Source organism: Macrobrachium nipponense, chromosome 24, assembly GCF_015104395.2.
Source record: "Macrobrachium nipponense isolate FS-2020 chromosome 24, ASM1510439v2, whole genome shotgun sequence".
In the NCBI taxonomy this organism is placed as follows: Eukaryota; Metazoa; Arthropoda; class Malacostraca; order Decapoda; family Palaemonidae; genus Macrobrachium; species Macrobrachium nipponense.
In genome coordinates, this window is record NC_061091.1 from 66,778,015 (window position 1) to 66,801,504 (window position 23,490).

The 23,490-nt window shown below is 46.8% G+C and overlaps 1 protein-coding gene across 1 annotated transcript in view; it reads left to right on the forward strand.

Moving 5' to 3' along the window:
• Positions 1 to 717: 717 nt before the first annotated feature.
• LOC135203297 (heterogeneous nuclear ribonucleoprotein U-like protein 1) overlaps positions 718 to 23,490 on the forward strand; it is a 35,215-nt gene continuing 12,442 nt past the window's right edge. The window contains exons 1-2 of the mRNA XM_064233051.1: positions 718 to 771; positions 10,745 to 10,781. Coding sequence (XP_064089121.1) covers positions 718 to 771; positions 10,745 to 10,781 — 91 coding nt within the window. The remainder of the gene's footprint in view (positions 772 to 10,744; positions 10,782 to 23,490) is intronic.

A 23,490-nucleotide genomic window follows, 5' to 3' on the forward strand; every position in this document is an offset into this window, starting at 1 on the left:
TTTACAGTATTTACAATGCTATAAGTACTGTACAGTACTACTGTACAGTAAATTCTATAGTACTATACTGCATAAATATAATTTTACTTATTGCGCCGTTGTGGGATTACGGCGCCTTTGACTGGTCTAGAGTTTCGAAATGTGTGCGGTGGCTGTAGGCTTTAAAATCACTTTGTGTCGAAAATCACTTAGCGTCGGCGGCCAGGAACGGAACCCCTGCCGCTAACCGAGGGCCGTCTGTAGTGTGAATCTTTTCATGTATGTCACTGGTTAATTACACCACGGCCAAGATTTAGCATACTGGTATATATCAGCGATGCTGCTATTCATACCTGTGATATAGACTGAGGAGCGGTGCAATGAAAAACCCGTGTCTAACTGATCCCGCGACTGCAGATCTGCGACTGAGCAATAACCCACAGTAATACTGAAAACCTGACGTTACGATGCAGCATTACACCGCTGATTACTTATTGTTCCAATTTATGCCAAATTTCGACCTACAAGAAGCCATAGGAACAGATCTCTGTCATAACTCAGGGACTGCTTATAGTATCCAAACACATAATACTACTCAAACACTATAACCACCTCACCAAAAAGAGTGTAGCAGTGAGCAAGGTGTGTAGCTGTGAGCAAGATCTAGACCTATTAAAACATCACAATTTTAAAAGTAAATTGGTTTTTCCTAACAATACAAACCTGGGGTCCTTTACAATGGGAGCTGCTTATGGTGCAGATGGAACATGGCAGTTAAAACTTTTGAACAAGGTAGTTAGGCAGTAAATACCGAACAAGGTAGTTAGGCAGTAAGTACCGTTAGGTGTGCAAGGAAATCCGCCTGCCTGGATGTAAGCATTCCACTTTGCCATTTGGCCCAGGTTTCATATTGAGAGGTGACATGAGGTGGGCATTAGTATATGTAAAGGACCTCAGGTTTGTATAGTTGGGAAACATACAATTTACTTTTAAAAATTGTGATTTGTTCCTACGCTACTCCTGGACAAAAGAGCAAGGAGGAGTGCCCGCCTCTGACAAATTGATCAGAGTATAAAAACTGCAGGATCAAAAGTAAAGACTTCTGGGCCTTCTTGAATGAGTGAAGAATAGGAATTATGTAACCCTTTAAAAAAATATATATATATTAAGTGGAGGCATTAGGACAAAGATCCGAGAAGGGTTTGCCTTATTGCCAGTCTCCTTCCTCCCCTTGCTAGAGGAAGAAGCGGGATTGTTTCTATGACACTAACAAGAAAAATTGAAAGGAAGCTCATGTGTAGACTTATGACATCAGAAGCCAGTCCAGCAAGTGTTGGTTCAAGTCCTATTCTCAGCCCAAAAGAAGAGAAGTTGAGCAGCCACCACAGGTCCAAGGTAAAAAGGGTTCCAAGGACTTGTGGGCAGACCAGAGGGTAGAAAGACAAATGAGGTCCTGATGAGACCACATCTACCTTACAGTCTAACATGTCCTTCAGAATGTGAAGAAAAGACTAAACCACTGATAACATGTGCTCTCAGGTAAGCATATAGGTGACGTCCCCAGCTCCAGATAACCTCCTCCCGTTCTCGCAAAACAAGGAGAAGGACTCCGTGTCCTTAAGACACTTTTTCCTTGGCAAGCCAGCTAGTGAAAGATTATCGACATCCCTGTCAAGGATGTCGAGTCTTTCTAAAAGTATAGCAACAGGCAAATAGGACAAAATGACAATTTGTCCAAAATTGCATTTTTCCTAACTATACAAACCTGAGGTCCTTTTACAATAGGAAGGTTACTAGTGGCAGGTGGATAGGTCGTAAGCTTTCGAACAAGGGGTTCGGTAGTTAACTGCTTGTCCGACAGGCGCGCGCACGCGACTGGGAGGTAAACAATCACTTTTGCTTTTGGCCCAAGCAAAAACTGCAGAGTGAGGGGTGGCATGAGGTGGGACTATGTGTAAAAGGACCTCAGGTTTGTATAGTTAGGAAAAATGCAATTTTGGACAAATTGTCATTTGTTCCGACACGGCATACAAACCTTCGGTCCTTTTACAATAGGAAGACTCACTTCTTGGTGGGAGGAATCTGAGTCTTTGTGAACAGACTGGTGTTCGCCCAGCCCTTGGAAATGCCTTCCTGGTCGTAAGAGCGAGGGAGGGGATCCAAGCCTCTGTCCGATTGATCGGGGTGTGCACCGCAGGATCAATGGTCAGACCTCTGGACCAAGTACTAAGAGAGAGGCAAGCGTATCTCTTCGTACCAGCAAACAAGAACAAGTTCCTATTTGCAAGAGGCAACATAAAGTTATGGTTTGTCTCTTGTTGGCATCCACTTCCCCCCCCTTGTAGGAGGAAGTGGTGGATATTCGCTCCCATCCCTAGTGAAAGGGATAGGATGGGGCTCTGTCGAGTAGCTCACCTGCATCTCGTCCTTATCCAGCAAGGTGATGACCGTATCCCTCTACCCACAGGTAGAGGGGGAGAAAAAGATAGGAAGAGAAGCCAGTCACTCTCTCATTCACTTATCTATTCTTACAGTCACACCACGACTCGATGCGTTCAGCTGCTAGGGTCTGGGTTAGCTTACACAAACGTGTTGAGCAGCCACCACGGGTCCCAAGGAAACGATCCAAGGACCTGTGGGCAATATCCAAAAGGTAGAAGGAGGTGCCAGTGGTCTGGTTGTACCAGACCCACCCCTGCCTTCAGTACCTGCGCCACGGAGAAGTTCTTGTGTAACTCAAGGGAGTGTACTTCTAGGTCATCTTGGTGCTGACGAAGAGTCTTCAACACAGCCTGGGATGTCGAGTTTCTTCAGAAAGCGCGGTCGCGCTTTCACAGGACAAAGCAGCATCTCCTTCGCATCGAAGGCGGTGAAGTCCATTGGGGAGGGGATTGTGAAGGACTCTAACCGATCGTCAGGGACCGAAGGATTCTGAGTCTTCGCTACGAAGTTCGGTACGAAATAGAGCGTCACAGATCCCCATCCCCTGGATGCTTGACTTCGCAGGAAAAGTCATGCAATTACCTCAGAGGAAAAGAAGGGAATGGTCGTATGACCTATCCCTCTTCTCGACTTCGGTGATGTCCTGTACCCATACTGGTCTATCCGTCTGCAGCGAAGTGTCTCACATTCTCCTATCCCCATGCAGTGAAGTTCTTCTTCTCGGTAGTGGATAGGACACCGACACTCAATGGTGGGTGTCGATGGTATGGGTACTGGGACAAGCTGTTAGGACAAAGAAAAGACTTATGGAACAACCGAACTAAGTCCACAGCGAAGTTCGTAACTGACTTGGGCGCTCTGACAGCTGCCGACTGACTGCGTTCGGTAGGAGGCAAGTTGTCCAAGCACCCGAGCAAGTCACGTGACCTTGGCCTTAAAAGGGTTATGCCAAGAGACTAAACAAATAATTTGTTCGTCACCGATGCCAGAAGGCGAGGTGATGATTCTCTTAAGGCATGTGCCCAACAGGCGAAAGTCAAATTGCCTTCTAGAAGACCGAGGGTCCCTGATGGCAAGATATCTCATAGTATAGTTGATTCTCAGCTAAGGAGAAACAACACTATGTGTCGTTGAAGACGAAGGTGTACAGAAAATGCAACCTACGTCTTCACTGCTGAATCGAGAGAAGGATTCTCAAGATTCTGAACCTGTGCTACAAAGACTGAGAACACTAACCGCTATACATTGCTGTCCGGTGAGGATCGTAGTTGCAATGAAAGCGGAGCGCTTTTCAGTAATGAAGACACAGGGAAATACTGCCTGAAGAACTGCTTCTCATGGGCTGAACATTTGGAAGTAGAGCTGTCAGGTCGGAGAGTAGGCGATGTCTTCTGACACATCTGTTAATTCGGGGCGAACAATGCACAATTGCACACCTGCGAATAAGAGATATTTTGAAGACAAACTTAGATGTCTGCAAAAATCATTCGCATTATCGCGGTGCGATGCAGCGGGAGACTAGTACAGACTTCTGTTACCGTGCGGTAAACAAAAAGATGAAAGAGTCCAAGAGATATCTCTGTTGAAAATTCTCGCAATGTCGAAGGCGATGAAATCGAGCATCACAGCAGTAGATGGTCCTTCATTATTGCGAGAATCCCCGTTAATCAGAGACCTAAGTCCATGATTGTTGGGTAGAGATACGGTTCGGTAGTCAATCAAACCAGGGGAGAGAGAGACGTAACCGAAAGTGCATCTCGGAGACCTAGCTGATACTGAGCTGCTATCAGGCAGTTCAATACGCAGTAGCTCTTGGTGACTCGTCATCCTGAGTTGCCAGGTAATCACTTCCACGAAGGAATGCGTTCGGCTAGAACCATCGAGCATAAAGAATACGCTCGAGCAATTATATTTAAACGAAACGGATTTCGGTAAATACAAAAGCTGATTTGGTGTTGTCGTGACAATACCAAGTATCTAAAATCGAAACTGATAACTGCTAGGAGGTTGCAGGCAACCCCGAGTTGCAGTTCAATTAAGATACAATTCGTCTCGGTCACAAACCGTAGAGTTAACTACGGTATGCGCCTACCCCCCGGACAATTCAACTGTTAAAGAATTCTGTCGCGAGGGTAATATACGTAGTATATTTGTAGGTTCTGTACAACGACCTCCATCCTAAATTCTTTTCCCCTCGAGGAATGAGAATAAGGATTGGAGATCGACCGCCTTCGTTCTCTAGTCAAGAGAGTGAAGGAGAAGTCTTTCCCAAAAGAAAGCTTCAATGGTGAACAGAATACCGAAGACGATAGTTCAAGCCAAACTGGATGTTCCCGTCCGTTCTTCTCTATTCCAGGTTAGTCGCCTACTGTGAGATACTCTTCTTTCAGCAGCAGTCTTCTTCCAAATGCTAGAAATTACAGGAATTCGAGCATAGGCGAGGTTCCCGATTATCGTGTAACAATTATCGGGGATTCTCGCTCACTTTGGACCGTGGTCTCGCCTAAGTGTTTGGAGATCATAAAATACTCGAACACTCTGAGTGCGCTAGAAATTCCGTTAGAATTCTAAGCACTCTGCGAAACCCCCACCGAATTTGTCAAACGATATCGGCTGGTGGTCCTCTCGATTCCCGTAGAAATCGAGAAAGGGGCAGGATCCCTCCTCAACGACCGGGGCTTACGTCAGGTAGGACCCGAAGGTCCCCCGGTAGCGCAGTCCCTAACGTGGGATCTTACAGAGAAATCTCTGTAGGATCCCTCCCCTTTCCCTCGTAGCCGTAAGGAGAGAGGGAATGGGGGAGGAATTGGATACTGGCTTGCCTTCCCAGCGGAACTAGCAGTTGGAGAAGAAAAGGAGCAGCCATCGCCTTACGGCGATGGCCTCTCAGAGCCTGGGAAAAACGTATCGTCAGGAGAAAAACGTTTTCCGAGGAGGGTTACGAACTCATACTGTAGGTAAGGGTCTGCCGCCACTGTGAACGTCGTCTGGGTGGGGCTGATCGACACCTGACAGGAGAGAGCCGATACTGTCCTCCGACTCATTTCAGTCCTCGTCGAGGTCGAAACCTCTCAGGAGGACCGAAGGGGTATTCAAATACGGTGTCCGAAGACACGTAGAAATGCCTCTGTCGCAGTAAAGGAGGTGGAAGTAGCTTGTTCGACCGGCCAGAACTGAGAGCCTTCTTGTCCGGAGACGAGAGACTACCTGGTTCAACACAGTCGGCAAGCTCCGATCGCGGCAGACCCACCGTCGATTTGGGTTCCCTCTTGGGGGGCCAAACCCCAAAACGACTCGAGCCAAGACGTGGGCTCTGCTGGTGGGAGCGGCGATCCTTCCACCCCGAGGTCGTTGTGCTGACGAATCAGCGCCATAACCTCGGCAAAGTTCCTCTGGATCTCGGAAGTCACAACATCTTGCAGAGTAGGACCGTTAAGCCCTTCGAACAAGAGCATATTCCGAGAACCTCCCCCCTAAGGAGGGGAAACAGCGACAGCCCTCTCAGTCTCCTCCTGCCACTTGCGTGTACGTCCTGGTCGGTCCGAAGATCGTGCCTGGTACATACGGCGTTGTGACGGGATCGTGCGGGGCGCGCCCCTCACGATAACTGCGCTGTGCCTCGCTCTTCCCGGTGTAAACCGCGAAAGTTGAAGGCACGGGAGAGGAAGACCTGACGCTCCCCTTCGCTCGCTGGCCAAACCAGCGGGCTTGAAGGGCTGCAGGCGATCGCCAACCCGTGGTGGGGATCGAGCTGCAGGCCTATAACTGATTCACTTAAGGTAGATTCTCGGATGAGCCTTATTCTTACGAGACGTTTGTTTGGTGGCCGCTGATTGGGTGGCACCGGGAGGTAGGCAGCTCCCAACCAATCAGCGGCCACCAAACTAACGTCTCGTAGGCATAGGGATCACCCAAGAATCTACCTTAAGTGAACCAGTTATAGTCGAGTCGTTTCCCTGGGGAGAACGGCTGGACCGAGAACAGACACCGATCTCATGTGTCAGGGGAACTGCTGCTGGTTGCCGTACCCGCACGTTCCCTGTGGGAGCGACGGTCGGGCTACCTGCAAAGACCACTGTCACGGTGAGACCGGTGCCAGTCCTCACAGCGCGTCACACCGCTGGCGGCGATCGGGAGGACCTCTTCCCAGCCTCGGCACGTGGCCGGTCAGAGACCGTCACGTTAGTCCGGGTAGCCAGCTGATCGCCGTGAGAGCGAGAGCTGGCCTGGTGGGAGGCGCCTGAGCGGCTCTCACCAGCCTTCCACTCCGTGCCGTGAACCTGGCGCCGAGCGAGCTCTGGCGCCTGATTCTTGGCTGCACAGTCACTGGTAGGTGACGGTACACTCGGTATCTCTCGCGGACGAGAGGCCGAGACGAAACCTGGTGTAGTGGCAGAGCCCCTGACACCAGGCGAGGAAGTACCGGTGTTAGCCGGTACCCCTCTGGTCCCCGTAGTCTTCTTCCTTGCGGAAGAAGAGACGGGCCCCCCTCCCGAAGGAGCAGGAGGACCAGAGGAAGGAACCCTCCCATCCCACCGAGGTGAGACGGGTCACGAGAAGCTCCCGAGGGAGACTTCTTAGGAGGGAGGAGGCAACCTTCTTCTTCCTCGGCTGTGAAGCCTTAGAAGTCGAAGGGGAAGAGGCGGCAGCCGACGACGATGAAGAAGATGAAGACGACGACGACGACACCTTCCTCCTCTTCTTCGTCAGCTTCCTCAGGACAGACGTAAGATCTGCCATCCAGGGAGGAGCCGGGGCGTGGAGCCGGGGCTGCTGTAGCCGATGCCACAGGGCCCGGACGCACCTGTACAGACAGACCAAAGTCTGGGGTAGTACCACCACGAACAGGGACGACGTCAGCAGGTATGGGCATCTCAGGAACAGCAGGCACAGCCAGCACAGCATCGGCAGGGACAGCCAGCGCAGCAACGGCAGGGACAGCTAACACAGCAACTGCATGGACAGTCAGCACAGAATCGGCAGGTACGGCAAGCAGCACCGGAAAACACAGGAGGTGGAGCAGCAGCCAGCAACATCCTGGTACCGGCGGCAGGTCCAGGGGCGAGCTCTAGGGCAGCGGAAGTGTGGTCGCGGCAGCGCGGCAACCACGAGCGACGGCGTCAACGCCCCCACCCCCCTCTCGGTACGGCGAACGGCACTTCACAGCGGCTGTAGGCAAGACTGTTACCACGTGAGGCGAGTACACCAGGTGAGGAGGGACGTTGTCACCTGGAGTCGATATCGTTGTCGTGGTCACCACTCCATGGGTGACCGCAGCAGGCCCAGACATAGAACCGCAGCCCTGGACACTAGGGCACGCCCTGCAAATCGGAGGAAGCCCATACCTCACCAAGGTCCACCCTCGTGGCAGTAGCACCTGCGGAAATAACAGTAGTAGTGATTAGTGGGAGGAATCCCCTCGCGCGGGGGGCGAGCCCCACACCGAACGAGCGGAAGACCCCGAATACAATTGTACATCGGGCACCGAGCGCCCTACCCCCGCGCTCGACGGATCGGGCGAGGAGAAGAACCCGGATAACCTCTCTCTCTCTCTCTCTCTCTCTCTCCCCCGAAGGGGAAGGGCCATCTGTGGGAGCTGAGCGGCGGGGGGAATTCTCGTTCCCCACCCTGCACAGCACCCATGTACCCAACAATAATAATAAGAGCCGAGAGCAATCATGCCCTCGGCACCGAATGCAAGGGCATAAGGATCAATTCCCTGACTGAGCGGAACTTGAACCAAAATAAATATTGATGCAATCAATAATAAAAGGAATAAAATGAAAAAGAATCTTGCATTACGATTCACTTCACAATGAATAAGGGCTCGGATCGAGCGCATTTGTGCCCTCGGTACCGAGCGCAAGGGTAAAAGGATCCATTCCCGATTATGAACGGAAACCTTGATCCATAATTAATTGATGCAATCAAAATATATATGAAAATGAAAAAGAATACTGCGCTTGCGATTTCACTTCATACAAAATAAAAAGGGGAAGGATCAATTCCCGGGTAAGAGCGGAAACACTGATCCAAGTAAGTAATGCAATCTCAATAAAATATGAAAATGAAAAAGAATACTGCACTTGCGATTTCACTTCATTCAAATAAAAAGGGGAAAGGATCAATTTCCGGGTAAGAGCGGAAACTGATCCACAATGAGTATTGCTACAATCAAAATAAATATATGAAAATGAAAAAGAATACTGTACTTGCGATTCCACTTTTCCACTTCCATACAGAATAAGTTTTCGTGCCGAGCGCATTCGCTCGGCAACGAGCATACAGGTCAAAAAAATATAAATGAAAAGGGTACTTACTTACGATTTTCATCTTCACATTTCCAACCAAAATATAAGCTCGGAGCGAGAGCTCTCCCGCCCTCGGCACCGAGCATACACATTACGAGGATAATTTCTGGGAAATATGAATTCCCGCACTTACGCCCTTCAGTCCCGGCACTCGGGTAATCGGAGGGCGTGGAGAAACCAAGATCCTTTAATTCACAATTGAATTCAATGGAAATAAAGATGAAATGATTGTACTTACAATTCAGTTTCACTAGATAAATAGAAAAAGAAAAACACAACCATGCGAAAGCAACGACGATGAAGCAGGCAGAGAGCGATGATACACACGTCTACACGCCAGCAGGCCGAAAGCAAAAGTGATTGTTTACCTCCCAGTCGCGCGCGCGCCTGTCGGACAAGCAGTTAACTACCGAACCCCTTGTTCGAAAGCTTACGACCTATCCAGCTGCCGCTAGTAACCTTCCTATTGTAAAAGGACCGAAGGTTTGTATGCCGTGTCGGAACAATTAATGATTGATCTAGATCATCGATTACAAGGTTCAAGGCACAAAAGACCAAGAAGGACTCGAGCCTGGCAATAGATGCCAAATGATTCGGAGTTCATTACCACACCCGAGAGAGTCAAGATATCAGTACCCTTCTTTTGAAGGGTGATATTAAAAAAGATCCATGCAATTCATCTATCCTCTCTGCTAATGCCGGAGGGAGATGAGATGCAGTCTTGAGAAACAAATCTTTGTGTGATGATTCTCACAAGGGTGTGTGTACCTTAAAACAGTCAAATGCCATCTAAAAACCTGAGGTCCCTGTGATGGCAAGACAGCAATTAGTTTCTCATCAGTAGAGAAACAGTAATACTTTGTGTGAACGACTAAGGCAAATGTGGACCTACGTCTTGCAAAACTGAATTGGAGAGAAGAAACTCACGCAATTATGATACCAACCAGCGAAGGCTACTCCAGTCCCTGGAATCTTAAAGCTGGATAGTCTTTTAGTCATGAAGACAAGGCGATTGTACTGCCTGAGGAACCACTCATGTCACTGGCACTGAAGGTTGGGTCAGGGAGGAACTCCTCTCATTGCCTTGGAAGCAGTGCTGGCAGGTTAGGCGACATGCGAAGTCTTCCGTCAAGTACTTTCTATTCGAGTGAACAATTCTGCTGAACATCTTACGAATTAGAAAAAATGTAGAAAGAACAAAAACTGTCAAGTGTCTAAAAACTTCATTCTGAGTCATTGCAGTGGCCCACAGGTCAGGTACAAAGGAGTAGAAGCCCTACAGACTTCTGTTGTAATGGGCAGTAAACAAAAAGATAAGGAGTCTTGCAAGAGCGCACACGGCGGCGCAGGAGACAGGAATCTTAAACAATGTCAAATGCTACCCAGAGGCCTTAGGTGTCTGTGATAGCAAGACAAGGAGTTTCCTCAGTAGTAGTTAACCCTCCACTGAGGAGAAACAATATTAAGACAAACAATCAATGAGAAAGCAGTACCCTGGCCCTGACTCAACTCCAGAGGCTGAATTTCCTCGAAGTACATTTCATCCTGAAATGTGTTTGGCTGACAGAGCTATCGAGTGCCCAACAGTTACCCCCAAGCACCTGCATGTTAACCGCAACAGGAGAGAAATTAAACCCTCTTGTTTGGTGATAAATGCCACTACTGCATTGTTGTTGCTTAACGAAACCACTGGGTTTCTTGCAAGATCCCAACTAAAGCTTCATTGGTGAGGCAAAACCCTCCTCTCACAACTTCACAACTTATACAAACCTACACACACACTGAGCACACCCAGAGAAAAGATAGAAAAGAAAAAATGGGCAAACTAAACCGGCATTAAAGAGATAAGAAAGTAATCACATCCTCTCTTAAAGGCAGTAAGGAAGTGACTGATGTGCTCACGTGATGCCCAAAGCATTGTGGGATCTCCCAAATGCCCAATGAGCAAGCACAGATGACAGTAGTTCCTGGATTACACAAGTTTTTGTTAATTAATTTTACCAAATTTCCAGCTAGCGCTAGAAGATTATCCTCATGTAAAGACCAAAGGTTTGTTTTGCACATGAACAATAAGTTCTGACTAGGTTAACCCTTTAACACCGATCGGACATTTTAAACGTCAACGAAAATTGTTTTCAGGTGCCGAACTGACGTACGAAACGTCAACGAAAAAGTTTTTTTTTAAATTCGCTGAAAAATAGTTATCAGCCTACTAGGCGAAAACTTTTGAATCACGCGCCTTGAGAGTAATGAGAGTTCACGGATCAAGCTGTTGTTTTGTTTACAATTGTTACCCAGGTGCGCAAGTGCGAATTTCTTTCTTCTCGCACTAAAAAGCATCAGCGACACATATCAAAAATTATTTCGTCGCTTGACATAATTTTTGCACCATTTTATATTAGCCGTTACGTACATAGAGTTTTATATATGAAAATGTGCGCAATTTCATGTAGAATACAACAAAAAAGCACTCATGGTTGTGGCTTTCATCAGTTTTGAAATATTTTTATATAGATAACGATGTGCCAAAATTTCAACCTTCGGTCAACTTTGACTTGACCGAAATGGTAAAAAAGCGCAATTGTAAGCTAAAACTCTTATATTCTAGTAATATTCAATCATTTACCTTCCTTTTACAACAAATTGGAAGTCTATAGCACAATATTTTGATTTATGGTGAATTTATGAAAAAAACTTCTTCCTTACATCCGCGCGGTAACTTCTGAAAAAATCATAAATTTTTTGTCCGATTGTTGTAATGTTTGCACAGTTTTATATTAGCCATTGCATAAAGTTTATATATGAAAATGTGTGCAATTTCATGTAGAATACAACAAAAAAACAACCCATGGTTGTAGCTTTTATCAGTTTTGAAATATTTTCATATAAATAACGATAAGTGCCAAATTTTCAACCTTTAGTCAACTTTGATTCAACCAAAATGGTCGAAAAACGCAATTGTAAGCTAAAACTATTACATTCTAGTAATATTCAATCATTTACCTTTATTTTGCAACAAATTGGAAGTCTCTAGCACAATATTTTGATTTATGGTGAATTTATGAAAATGATATTGTCATGATACAATAAAGTTTGTTCATACTTACCTGACAGATATATATATATAGCTGTATTCTCTGACGACCGACAGAATTTCGAAACTCCCGGCAAATGCAGTGGTCGGCTAGGTGGTTAGTACCCATTCCCGCCGCTGGGAGGTGGATACCGGGAACCATTCCCATTTTCTATTCAGATTTTCTTTACCACTGTCCCCTGAGGGGAGGTGGGTGGGTACTTGATTATATATATATCTGTCAGGTAAGTATGAACAAAATGATATTGTTATGATACAATAAAGTTTTATACATACTTACCTGGCAGATATATACATAGCTATTGACTCCGTCGCGCCGACAGAATTTCGAATTTCGCGCACACGCTACAGGTAGGTCAGGTGATCCACCGCGCCGCCGCTGGGTGGCGGGAATAGGAACCCATTCCCGTTTTCCATCAGATTTTTTCTACACCATCTGTCTCCTGAGGGGAGGCTGGGTGGGTAGTTTAATTGTATATATCTGCCAGGTAAGTATGTATAAAACTTTATTGTATCATAACAATATCATTTTTATACATTCAACTTACCTGTCAGATATATACATAGCTGATTCACACCATTGGAGGAGGGTAAAGACAGCTAATAACTGATTTAACAGGAAAACACAACAATCGTTGTAGGTATTAATAACATAAAACCTTGGTTCCTACCTGTTTAGACTGAAGACTTCATGGTTAATGCCCAGGAGTCTGCTTAGTCTCCAAGAGCCTCAGCGAGATATTGATCTATTGCTAAAGAGTTCTTGTAGGTCTGCCAAAGGGGTCTTATCCACTTACTTGGCCGATCCTATAAGGGCTATGTCAAAGGGTTTCAATCCACTTATATGACAAGAACCTTTTTTCTAAGGAGCACAATCCCAATCCTGATCACCTTAACCTAACCAAATGTTGTATCTAAGATTGCAAGAAGTCATCCCCGGACTCCTTGCAAACAACCAAAAAACTCAATCACAATATTTTACACCTAATTCTTTATGAAAAATAAATAAAAATAAAAATAAACAAATATAGGCTAATTTCAATTTGTACTACCTCGCTTGTAAGACCTATGCACATTCTCATACTGTCAAAAGCACCAAAAGCCGCCTGTGCTAGCCCAAGCACTCTTGTCAGCAGAAAATCCTGATACTGTCTTAAAAGGAGAGGTCCCTGTACGAATTTAGACAATGTCTTTAATCCTACTCCGTTTAAAAGGCACATTTCTAGTTCCTCACTAGCAAGGGCTATGGCCGCCTGTGCGACACCAAGCACTTTTACCAATAGTAACAAAAACTGCCTCAAATAGTGGAGATCTCCGTAATCAAAGACACCGTTTTTATCCAAGCCTATCCTGTAAGATAAACTCAAAGTTCCTTACCTAAACAAGGCCGTGGCTGCCTGTGCAACAACTAGCCGTCAGGTAAGAAAGTTAGAGCCCATCCCACCAGTATGGTATGGAAGTATTAGACTTTTCATAAAAGTTTAAGGATCGGTATGTGTCCTCAGTCCCAGCAACTGTATCCGCAGACACAAAAGGACCTAGAGAGAAGCACTTGTCGTAGGTAATTTTAACATCTCTAAGATAGTGGGATGCAAATACCGAGTTGCATCTCCAATAGGTCGCATTAATAATGTCCTTCATGGACATATTCTTTTGGAATGATAATGATGTTGCCACTGCTCTTACCTCATGAGCTTTAACTCGTAATAATTTAAAGGAATCCTCTGCACAATCGCTATGAGCTTCCATAATCACACTTCTAATAAAATACGCTAGCGCACCATAGACTCTGTTTACATGCCTTCAACTCTTCTTTCTTTTTAAGATAGAACCTAAGAGCTCTACCGGGCATAAAGTTCTTTCAATTTCGTCTCCCACTTAAGTTTGAAAGACTTTCACCTCAAAACTCCTTAGCCATGGTTCGAAGGGTTCTCATTTTTTGCTAAAAACAGAGTTTGAAAAGAACAGATGGCTGCGTCTTCTTAAAACCCACCCGAGAATCTAGGCATGGATTTCACTTATTCTCTTAGCCGTCGCTAAGGCTATGAGAAACACACACTTTCTCGTCCAACGTCCAATCCCGAACGAGGCACGGTCGGGAGGTTCAAAGAAATTTTCACCGATGTAAGGAATTTGAGCACAACATCCAGATTCCAACTTGGCGGAGTAGAGGATATAGATTTTGACGTCTCGAACGATCTTATGAGATCGCGCAAATCTCTATCCTCTGCCAAGTTTAAGCCTCTATTTCTAAATACCGCTGAGAGCATACTTCGGTATCCCTTTATTGTAGCTACGGACAGATTGGATTCCTCTCTCAGGAATAACAGAAAATCTGCTATATTGGTCACAGAGGTATCGGAGGAGGACAGCTTATTCTTCCTACACCATCTTCTAAATAACATCCACTTCGATTGATAGACCCGGATAGTTGACGATCTCCGGGCTCTAGCAATTGCTTTCGAAGCCTTGCTTGAAAAGCCTCTCGCTCTGACCAAACTTTCGATAGTCGAAAGGCAGTCAGAGCGAGAGCGGGGAGGTTTTTGATGGAACCTCTCGAAGTGGGGTTGTCTGAGAAGATCTATCCTGTTTGGAAGAGATCTTGGATAGTCCACTGTCCACTATCCATTCCTGTACCTCTGTGAACCAATCTTGGGATGGCCAAAACGGGGCGATGAGAGTTAATCTCGTCCCTGTTGATGCTACGAACTTCTTCATCACTACTCCTAGCAACTTGAATGGAGGGAAAGCGTAAGCGTCGAGTCCCGACCACTCCAGTAGCATGGCATCCACCGCTATCGCTCTCGGGTCTTCTACTAAGGAGCAGAAGTTCTCTATCCTCTTTGACAGGAAACGTCGCAAACAAATCTATCTGCGGCCTCCCCCACAGGTTCCACAGACTTTGGCAGACTTGCTCGTGCAGAGTCCACTCCGTGGGGAGAACTTGTTTCGTCCTGCTGAGCCTGTCTGCTCTGATATTTCTTTCCCCTTTCACAAATCTGGTCAGGAGGGTAATATTTCCTCTCCTCTGTCCATGACAACAGATCCTTCGTTATCTCGAATAGGGAAAACGAGTGCGTCCCCCCCTGTTTTTTTTATATAAGCCAACGCCGTAGTGTTGTCTGCGTTGACTTGAATCACTTGATTTCTTACTTCTGACTCGAAGAATTTTAATGCCAGAAACACTGCATATAGTTCTTTGGCATTTATATGCCAATCTCTTTGTTCTTTCTTCCATTTGCCAGAGACTTCTCTTGCCCCTAGAGTCGCTCCCCATCCCGTTTCTGAAGCGTCTGAGAACAAGATTTGGTTTGGGTTCCGAACCTCTAGGGACACTCCCTTGTTCTCTTTGAGTGGGAGCAGCCACCACTTTAGGTGTTTTCTTCACCTCTAATGTTACCAAAGAAACGTGTCCGACAGATGGCCCTTCTTTCCAAGTCCAAGATCTCTTTAGGAAGAATTGTAGAGGCCTTAGATGAAGTCTTCCTAGGGATACAAATTGTTCCAGGGAAGAAAGAGTCCCTAGAAGGCTCAGCCACTCCCTGGCTGAACTCGTCTTCTTTAGGAAGGATGTAACTTTCTGAATCCCCCGAAGAATCCTTTCTTGGGACGGAAAAACCCGAAAATCCCGAGAATTCATCTGAATCCCCAAATAGACTATGTCCTGACTGGGGGTCATCTGCGATTTCTCGAGATTCACGAGAAGTCCTAATTCCTTTGTCAATTCTAATGTTTTCTTCAGATCCTCCAAACATTGTTCCTGGGATTTTGCTCTTATCAGCCAATCGTCTAGGTACAGAGAGACGCTTATGCCTTCCAGGTGTAGCCATCTGGCTACGTTCCGCATCAGGTACGTAAATACCTGTGGAGCCGTGGAGAGGCCGAAGCACAAGGCCCTGAACTGGTAGACTTTCCCTTGAATCACAAACCTGAGATACTTCTTTGATGACGGGTGAATAGGAACGTGGAAATATGCATCCTGCAGGTCTAGAGAGACCATCCAGTCTCCTCTTCGCAGGGCTGAAAGTACCGAGGCAGAAGTCTCCATCGAGAACTTTTTCTTTTCCACATATTTGTTCAGAATGCTCACGTCCAAGACTGGCCTCCATCCCCCGGATGCCTTTGGAACTAAAAACAGGCGGGGTTGTAAAACCCCGGAGAGGAAGGATCCTGAACCTCTTTCTATTGCCTCTTTGTCCTTCATTCCTATCACCATCTGAAGAAGTGTCTCCCTCAGAACAGGGTCCTTGTACTTCGCCGACAGTTCCTTTGGGGAATTCGACAAAGGTGGTCTGTCCTGAAAAGGTATAATGTAACCTTTCCCCAAGACTGCTAGCGTCCAAGGGTCGGCTTCCCTTATCTTCCATTCCCCTACGAAGTTTAGGAGCCTGGCTCCTACAGATGTTTGGAGGACCTTGCTGCTACTTTGATTTCTTGAAAGATCTAAATGAGGACCTTCCTCGCTTTTCTGCTGTCTTCCTTTTCGTTGGAGGACGAGAGGTGGAACCTCTCCGAAAGGGCACTACCGGAGTACGAGTAGTCTTCTTCGCTACTGGTACTGTTGGTCTTGATTTCTTGAGGATTGTACTAATAAGTCTTGGGTTGCCTTTTCAGCAAGAGACTTTGAAATCTCCTTCACCAAGTGCGAAGGGAAAAGGTGATCCGAGAGAGGAGCGTATAACAGGGCTGACCTTTGTGAAGGAGAAAGCGCTTTGGTTAGAAATGAACCAAATAATGATTCTCTTCTTCACTACTCCTGCTCCAAATAGAGATGACAATTCTCCCGATCCATCCTGAACCGCCTTATCCATACAGGATAAAATGCAATGTAAAACTTCAGGTTCTAAAACATCTGGTTCATTTGCCTTCTTGGCCAGCACTCCAAGGGACCAATCCAAGAAGTTAAAAACTTCTAGTACATGGAAAAGTCCCTTGAGGTGTTGATCCAATTCTGACATGCTCCAATATGCTTTAGCTGTATTCAAAGCATGTCTTCTCGATGCTTCAACCAAGCTTGAAAAATCCGCCTCCGCGGAAGATGGAAGCATAAGCCCCATCGCTTCCTCTGTCCTGTACCATATTCCCCTCCTACCTCCGAGCTTACATGGAGGAGTGCAAAAAACTGTCTTCTGAGCTTCCTTCTTCACCTTCATCCAATTATTTAAAGATTGAATAGCCTTCTTCATTGATATGGCTGGTTTCATTTTTAAATACGAAGACGATTTAGGAACCTTCGTACTGGAGAACAGAGATCTCGGGGAGGAGGAGCTGCAGGGCTTAGAGAGTCTCCTAATTCTTGTAGAGAAGAGAGGCTAACACTTTGTAGTTAGATACCCCCTCATTGTTCGGGGTTTCTTCCTCCGACACCTCATCCAACTCCATCCTAGAAGGAGAGCGAGCTCTTTTATTAGATTCTTTGTCCGTAGACATATTCCCTATGGGAGAAATACTCCTAGAAGGAGAGAGACTGACAAGATCTAGAAGTTCTCCCTTTCTTATCCACCAAAACATCCTGAGACATGGAGGTTGAAACCGTAACCTTCGATGTACCAGGTTGCTTCCTTGCATTAGGGTTTCTACTTGTAGGAGACTCGCTATCCGAAAGAACATTACATGAAAAGATCTTCTATTACCCCTTATAACTTCTCGCTCTTGCCGCTCTTCATGATCAGCTGGCGCCTTGCGCCTGACTGGCGCTTCGCGCTTGGTTGAATCTTCTCGCGCGGCTGGCGCCTCACGCTCGGCTAGCGCTTCGCGCCTCGCTGGCTCCTCTTGCGCGGCTGGCGCTTCGCGCTTCACGCCTGGTTGGTGCTTCGCGGCAGTCCATCGCGTCGCGTCTGGCTGGCGCTTCGCGCCTGTATGTCTCTCGCGGCCGCCTGGCGCCTCCGCGCGCCTGGCTAGCGCTTCTCGCCTGGTAGGCGCTTCTCGGCAGTCTGGCGCATCGCGCCTGGTGCTCTTCGCGCCTGGCTGGCGCTTCTCGTCTGGTTGGCGCTACGCTCCTGGATGGCGCCTCGCGCCTGATTGTCTCTTCCTGCTTGTAGGAATTCTCACGCGCAGCTGGCTCCTCGCGCCTGGCTAGCTTCTCGCGCCTAGTCGTCTCCTGCGATATCGGATAGGGCCTGGTTGCGCGTCGCGCCTGATTGGAGCCTCGAGCTTACGTGTTAGCTCTTTGCGGCTGACTGGCGCTCCGCGCCTGGCTGGCGCTTCGCGCTCGGCTGGCGCTTCACGCCTGGCTGGCGCCTCGCGCCCCGAACTCGCGGGTCTGTGAAAAATAGACCCTTCATCCGAAGAAGCAAATCTTCTTTTCTGGGAGGTTGATAGTAAGGGTTTTTTGACTTCTTCACAGGAAGATTAACATCCTTTCTTCTTGGAGGATCTCTCGAAAGAACCCCGACTAGAGAAGCAATAGACTCTTGCATATCTTTTAATATCTTCGTCGTTTCTTCTCTCTGGTCTAAACGAGAGGAAGGAGAGCCTTCTTTCTCCATTCCCCACAACTTATCGGGAGAAGCCAAAACCTTTGCTTTCTTATTCTCTGTCGGGGAGTCCTCCGAAAAATGTTCCGGACTCGAGTTTATACCCGATTCTTCCCAAATCCTCTTCAAGGGACGAGAACGATCTGCTGATCTCCATCCTCTTTTAGGTGGAGGAATTCTCCGATGACGAAAAACATTCACGTAGAACGCTTTTTCTAATGCGTTCTCTGGCAGTCTGTGACGTTACAGATTCTGCCGAAGAGACGTCTGACTGGTGGGGATCCTCCATAACCTCCGTAATGGCTTTCGACATTCCCTTCTCCTCTGGGCTTGGGAGCTTGAAAGAGGTCTAGGCCTGGGAGCGTTGTGAAGCCAATCGACGCCTCCTCCACTTCACTGGGGAAATTCACATCACTTTCCACAGCACTACTTTGCTTACCTTCTATGGCAGCCATTTTACGCTCCATTTTCATAAGCGCAGCTTTAAGGCTTGCTATCTCCGAAGCAGAGTCCGTAGGATCTGCATTCGGAGAAGGACCGAAAATATTACAAGGAGCGTTCATAATGTTAGAGGAGGGTACAATATTACTCACCAAACCACTTGAAGATTGAGAGCTAGGCTTGGTTTTGGAAGATGACTTCCTTAACGGTCTTTCTCTAATTTCCTTAAATAAGAAGTTAGAGACTTCCACCCTTCAGCACTCAAACTCTCACATTCGTGACAAGTGTTATCCATCGAGCATTCATACTTCCTGCATCTTTTACATACAGTGTGAGGATCAACCGAAGCTTTCGGCATTCTCACCTTGCACCCTTCATTCACACACATTCTCACCACACTTCCAGAATCAGACATCATGATGAAAATTCCAAGCCAAAATCCAAATAACGATCCACAAAAGCGTTTATTAATGCCAAAGTACAACGATCCAAATACGTCACCAAGGGCCGGTATGCCAGTACAACGATCCAAATACGTCACCAAAGGGTCCAAAACGATGATCAATTGTATCCAAAAACGAAATCCAGCCGGAGATACCAACAACGATGTTGCCAGTATGGCCGACAGAAAAAATCTGATGGAAAACGGGAATGGGTTCCTATTCCCGCCACCCAGCGGCGGCGCGGTGGATCACCTGACCTACCTGTAGCGTGCGCGAAATTCGAAATTCTGTCGGCGCGACGGAGTCAATAGCTATGTATATATCTGACAGGTAAGTTGAATGTATAAAACTTTATTGTATCATGACAATATCATTTTGCTCATGACACTTACCTGCCAGATATATATATAGCTGAATCCCACCATTGGAGGTGGGAAGGGACAGAATAGAAGGATTTTGGAAACATTTCACATGCAGATGATTGACATCTTGGTTCCCTACCTCTTAGCATAGCTGACTTCGTGATCACTGTCACCCAAGCCTGCTTCTGCTTAACTAGAATTTCCAGCAAGGTAGTGACCTGTATAGCTGGATAGTTTCTAGATGATCTGTCAACGGGAGCGTGGCCAACCCAATGTGACTAGACCATATTGACCATACTGAGACAACGAGCATAATAAATACCACCTAACCTAGCCTCACTAAAGTTAGTACCCATAACTTTTAGGCTTGGTAATTAAAGGGAAGACCGCCTCAAGCGGCCAACCCTACGACCGTAAAAAACAAACCCATAATTAAAATCTCACACATCCATTTTCTAAAGGATGGGGTTCGTATTGCTTCTCGTCCCCAATACTGTATCCCGCGGAAATGTATGGTCCAAGCGAGTAGCAATTCTCATATGTCGCCTTCACATCTCTGAGTAGTGTGAAGCGAACACAGAGTTGCTTCGCCAAAATGTGGCACCAGGATATCACTGAGTGCCATATTTTTCTGAAAAGCCACCGAAGTAGCTACCGCTCTAACCTCGTGAGCATTAACTTTGTTTTTTAGCAGTTTAAGATCACCATCCGTGCAGGACGAATGAGCTTCCCTGATGGTGTTTTCTCAAGAAGAACGCCAGTGCGTTCTAAGACATTGGTAATTCCGGCCTCTTGACCGAACACCACAGGTTGTCTAACGGGCCTCTACATTGTTTGGTCTTTTCCAGATAAAATTTGAGAGCTCTGACAGGGCACAAAACTCTCTCCGGCTCTCGTCCGACGAACTCTGATAACCCCTTGATATCAAAGCTTTTAGGCCAGGGGTTGGATGGGTTTTCGTTCTTAGCTAAGAACGAGGGGCTCAGCGAACACACCACATTGTGTTCTCTGAAACCCACATGTTTACTCATAGCTTGGATTTCGCTAACCCTCTTAGCTGTTGCCAAAGCGGTTAGGAAAATAGCTTTCCTAGTTACATCTTTCAAAGAGGCAGCGTGCATAGGCTCAAATGGGGCTGACATTAAAAAACTTTAAGACAAACATCTAAATTCCATTGAGGGAATCTTGTCTCGTGGAGCTTTTGAGGTTTCAAAGGACCTCAATAGATCGTAAAGATCTTTTATCATTTGATAAATCCAAGCCTCTGTGTCGAAAGGACCGTTTACAGCATACTTTTGTAGCCTTTAATCGTTGACACTGAAAGTTTGTCTATTTTCTAAGATGTAGGAGGAATTCAGCAATCTGGCTCACAGAGGTCGTGGAGGAGGAAATATTTTGCCTTCTACACCAACATCTGAAGACAGCCCACTTCGATTGGTAGACAGCTTTGAGAAGATGTTCTTCTAGCGATGGCAATAGCTCTTGCCACCAATCTTGAAAAAACCTCTCGCTCTGGCCAACTTTTGGATAGTCTGAATGCAGTCAGAACTCAGAGCGGAGAGGTTTCCGTGATACCTCTCGAAGTGGGGCTGTCTGCGTAGATCGATTTTTTCTGAAATTGTCCTTGGGAAATCTACCAGAAATGACATGGCCTCTGTGAACCAGTCGCTTGCAGGCCAAAAGGGGGCGATCAACGTCATTCTTGCTCCTTCCGATGCCGCAAAATGACAATTTGTCGAAAATTGCATTTTTCCTAACTATACAAACCTGAGGTCCTTTAACAATAGGAAGGTAACTAGCGGCAGCTGGGACGGTCGTAAGCTTCGAAACCAAAAGGGGGAGAACGGTAGTTAACTGCTTGTCCGATCGTGCGCGCGCCCGCGCGCCCGAGAGGTGAAGAATCACTTTTGCTTTAGGCCCATGCAAAAAGTTGCAGAGTGAGGGGTGGCATGAGGTGGGACTATATGTAAAGGACCTCAGGTTTGTATAGTTAGGAAAAATGCAATTTTCGACAAATTGTCATTTGTTCCGATACGTAATACAAACCCTCGGTCCTTTAACAATAGGAAGACTCACTTCTTGGTGGGAGGAATCTGAGTCTTTTTGGTGAACAGACTGGTGTTCGTCCAACCCTGGAGTGCTCCCTGGTCGTAAAGAGCAAGGGAGGGATCCAAACAAACCTCTGTCCGATTGATCGGGGTGTGCACCGCAGGATCAATGGTCAGACCTCTGGCCAAGTACTAAGATAGAGGCAAGCGTATCTCTTCGTACCAAGCAAGCAAGAACTTGTTCCTGTTTGCAAGAGACAATCATAAAATGATGGGTTTGTCTCAATTTGGCATCCAACTTCCTCCCCCTTGGTTGGAGGAAGTGGTGGGATATTTACGCCTATCCTTCCCTATCCAAAGGAAAGGGAAGGATGGTGCTCTATTGAGTAGCTCACCTGCATCTCGTCCTTACCCAGCAGGGTGACGACCGTGTCCCTCTACCCAAAGGTAGAGGGAGAAAAAAATGGGAAGAGGAGCCAGTCACACTCTCATTCCTCATCCATTCTTACGGTCACACCAGGACTCGATGCTGTTCAGCCTGCGAGGGTCTGGGTTAACTACACAACGTGTTGAGCAACCACCACGGTTCCCAAGGAAAAAGATCCAAGGAACTGTGGGCAATATCCTGAAGGTAGAAGGAGGTGCATGCGGTCCGGTTGGACCAGGCGCCTGCCTTCATTACCTGCGCCACGGAGAAGTTCTTGCGGAACGCGAGAGATGATGAAGAGGCGTCCACACTCATCCTGGGTGTCGAGTTTCTTCAGACAGCTCCAGTCGCACCTTCACAGGACAAAGCAGCCATAGCCTTCGTATCGGAACACACAAAAGGTCTGGGTCGACGTCCATTAGGGAGGGTATTGTGAAGGACTACAACCAATCGTCAGTTACCGAAGGTTCTGAGTCTTCGCTACGAAGATCGGTACGAAATCGAGCGTCCACAAATCTCCAATCCCCTTTGTGCTTGACTTCTCAAGAGAAGTCATGCAGTTACCTAAGACGAAAAGAAGGGAATAGTCGTATGACCTATCCCTCTTCTCGACTTTGGTTATGTACAGTACTCATACTGACAAGCTATTAAGACGAAGTAATGATTGCTCTGGAACAACCGAACTAAGTCCACAGCATAGTTTCGTAAACTGACTCCGGGCGCTCTGACAGCTGCCGACTGACTGGTTCGGAATCAGTAGAGGCAAGTTGTCCAAGCATCCAGGTAAGTCACGTGAACCTTCGCCCTTTAAAGAGTTATGCTGAGAGACCAAACAAATCAAAATATTTGTTAGTCACCGATGCCGGACGGCGCGGCGATGATTCTCTAATGCATAAGCTCAAAAGGCGAAAGTCAATTGCCTTCAAAAGACCGAGGTCCCTGATGGCAAGAAAATCTCATAGACGTTGAATCTCAGCTTAAGGAGAAACAACACTATGTGGACGTTGAAGACGAAGGTAGGCAATGAATGCAACCTACGTCTTCCAGCTGAATCGAGAGAAGGAATCTCAAGATTCTAAACCTGTGCTTACAAATGACTGAAAAACGCTAACCGCCATTTCATTGCTGTCCGTTGTGCAAATGAAAGCGGGGCGTTCTCAGTAATGAAACACAGGGGAGAGCGCTTGAAGAACTGCTTCTCATGGGCTGAACGTTGGAAGTAGAGCTGGCAGGTGTGGAGTAGGCGATGTCTTTCAATACATCTGCTAATCCGGGGTGACAATGAACAATTGTACACCTCCGAATACAAGATATTTTGAGGACAAACTCAGATTCCGCAAAAATCATTCGCATTATCGGGATACGATGCAGCAAGAGATATTACAGAATTCTTGGTTACCGTGCGGTAAACAGAAAGATGAGAGTCGAATAGATATCTCTGTTTAAAAATTCTCGCAATACCGAAGA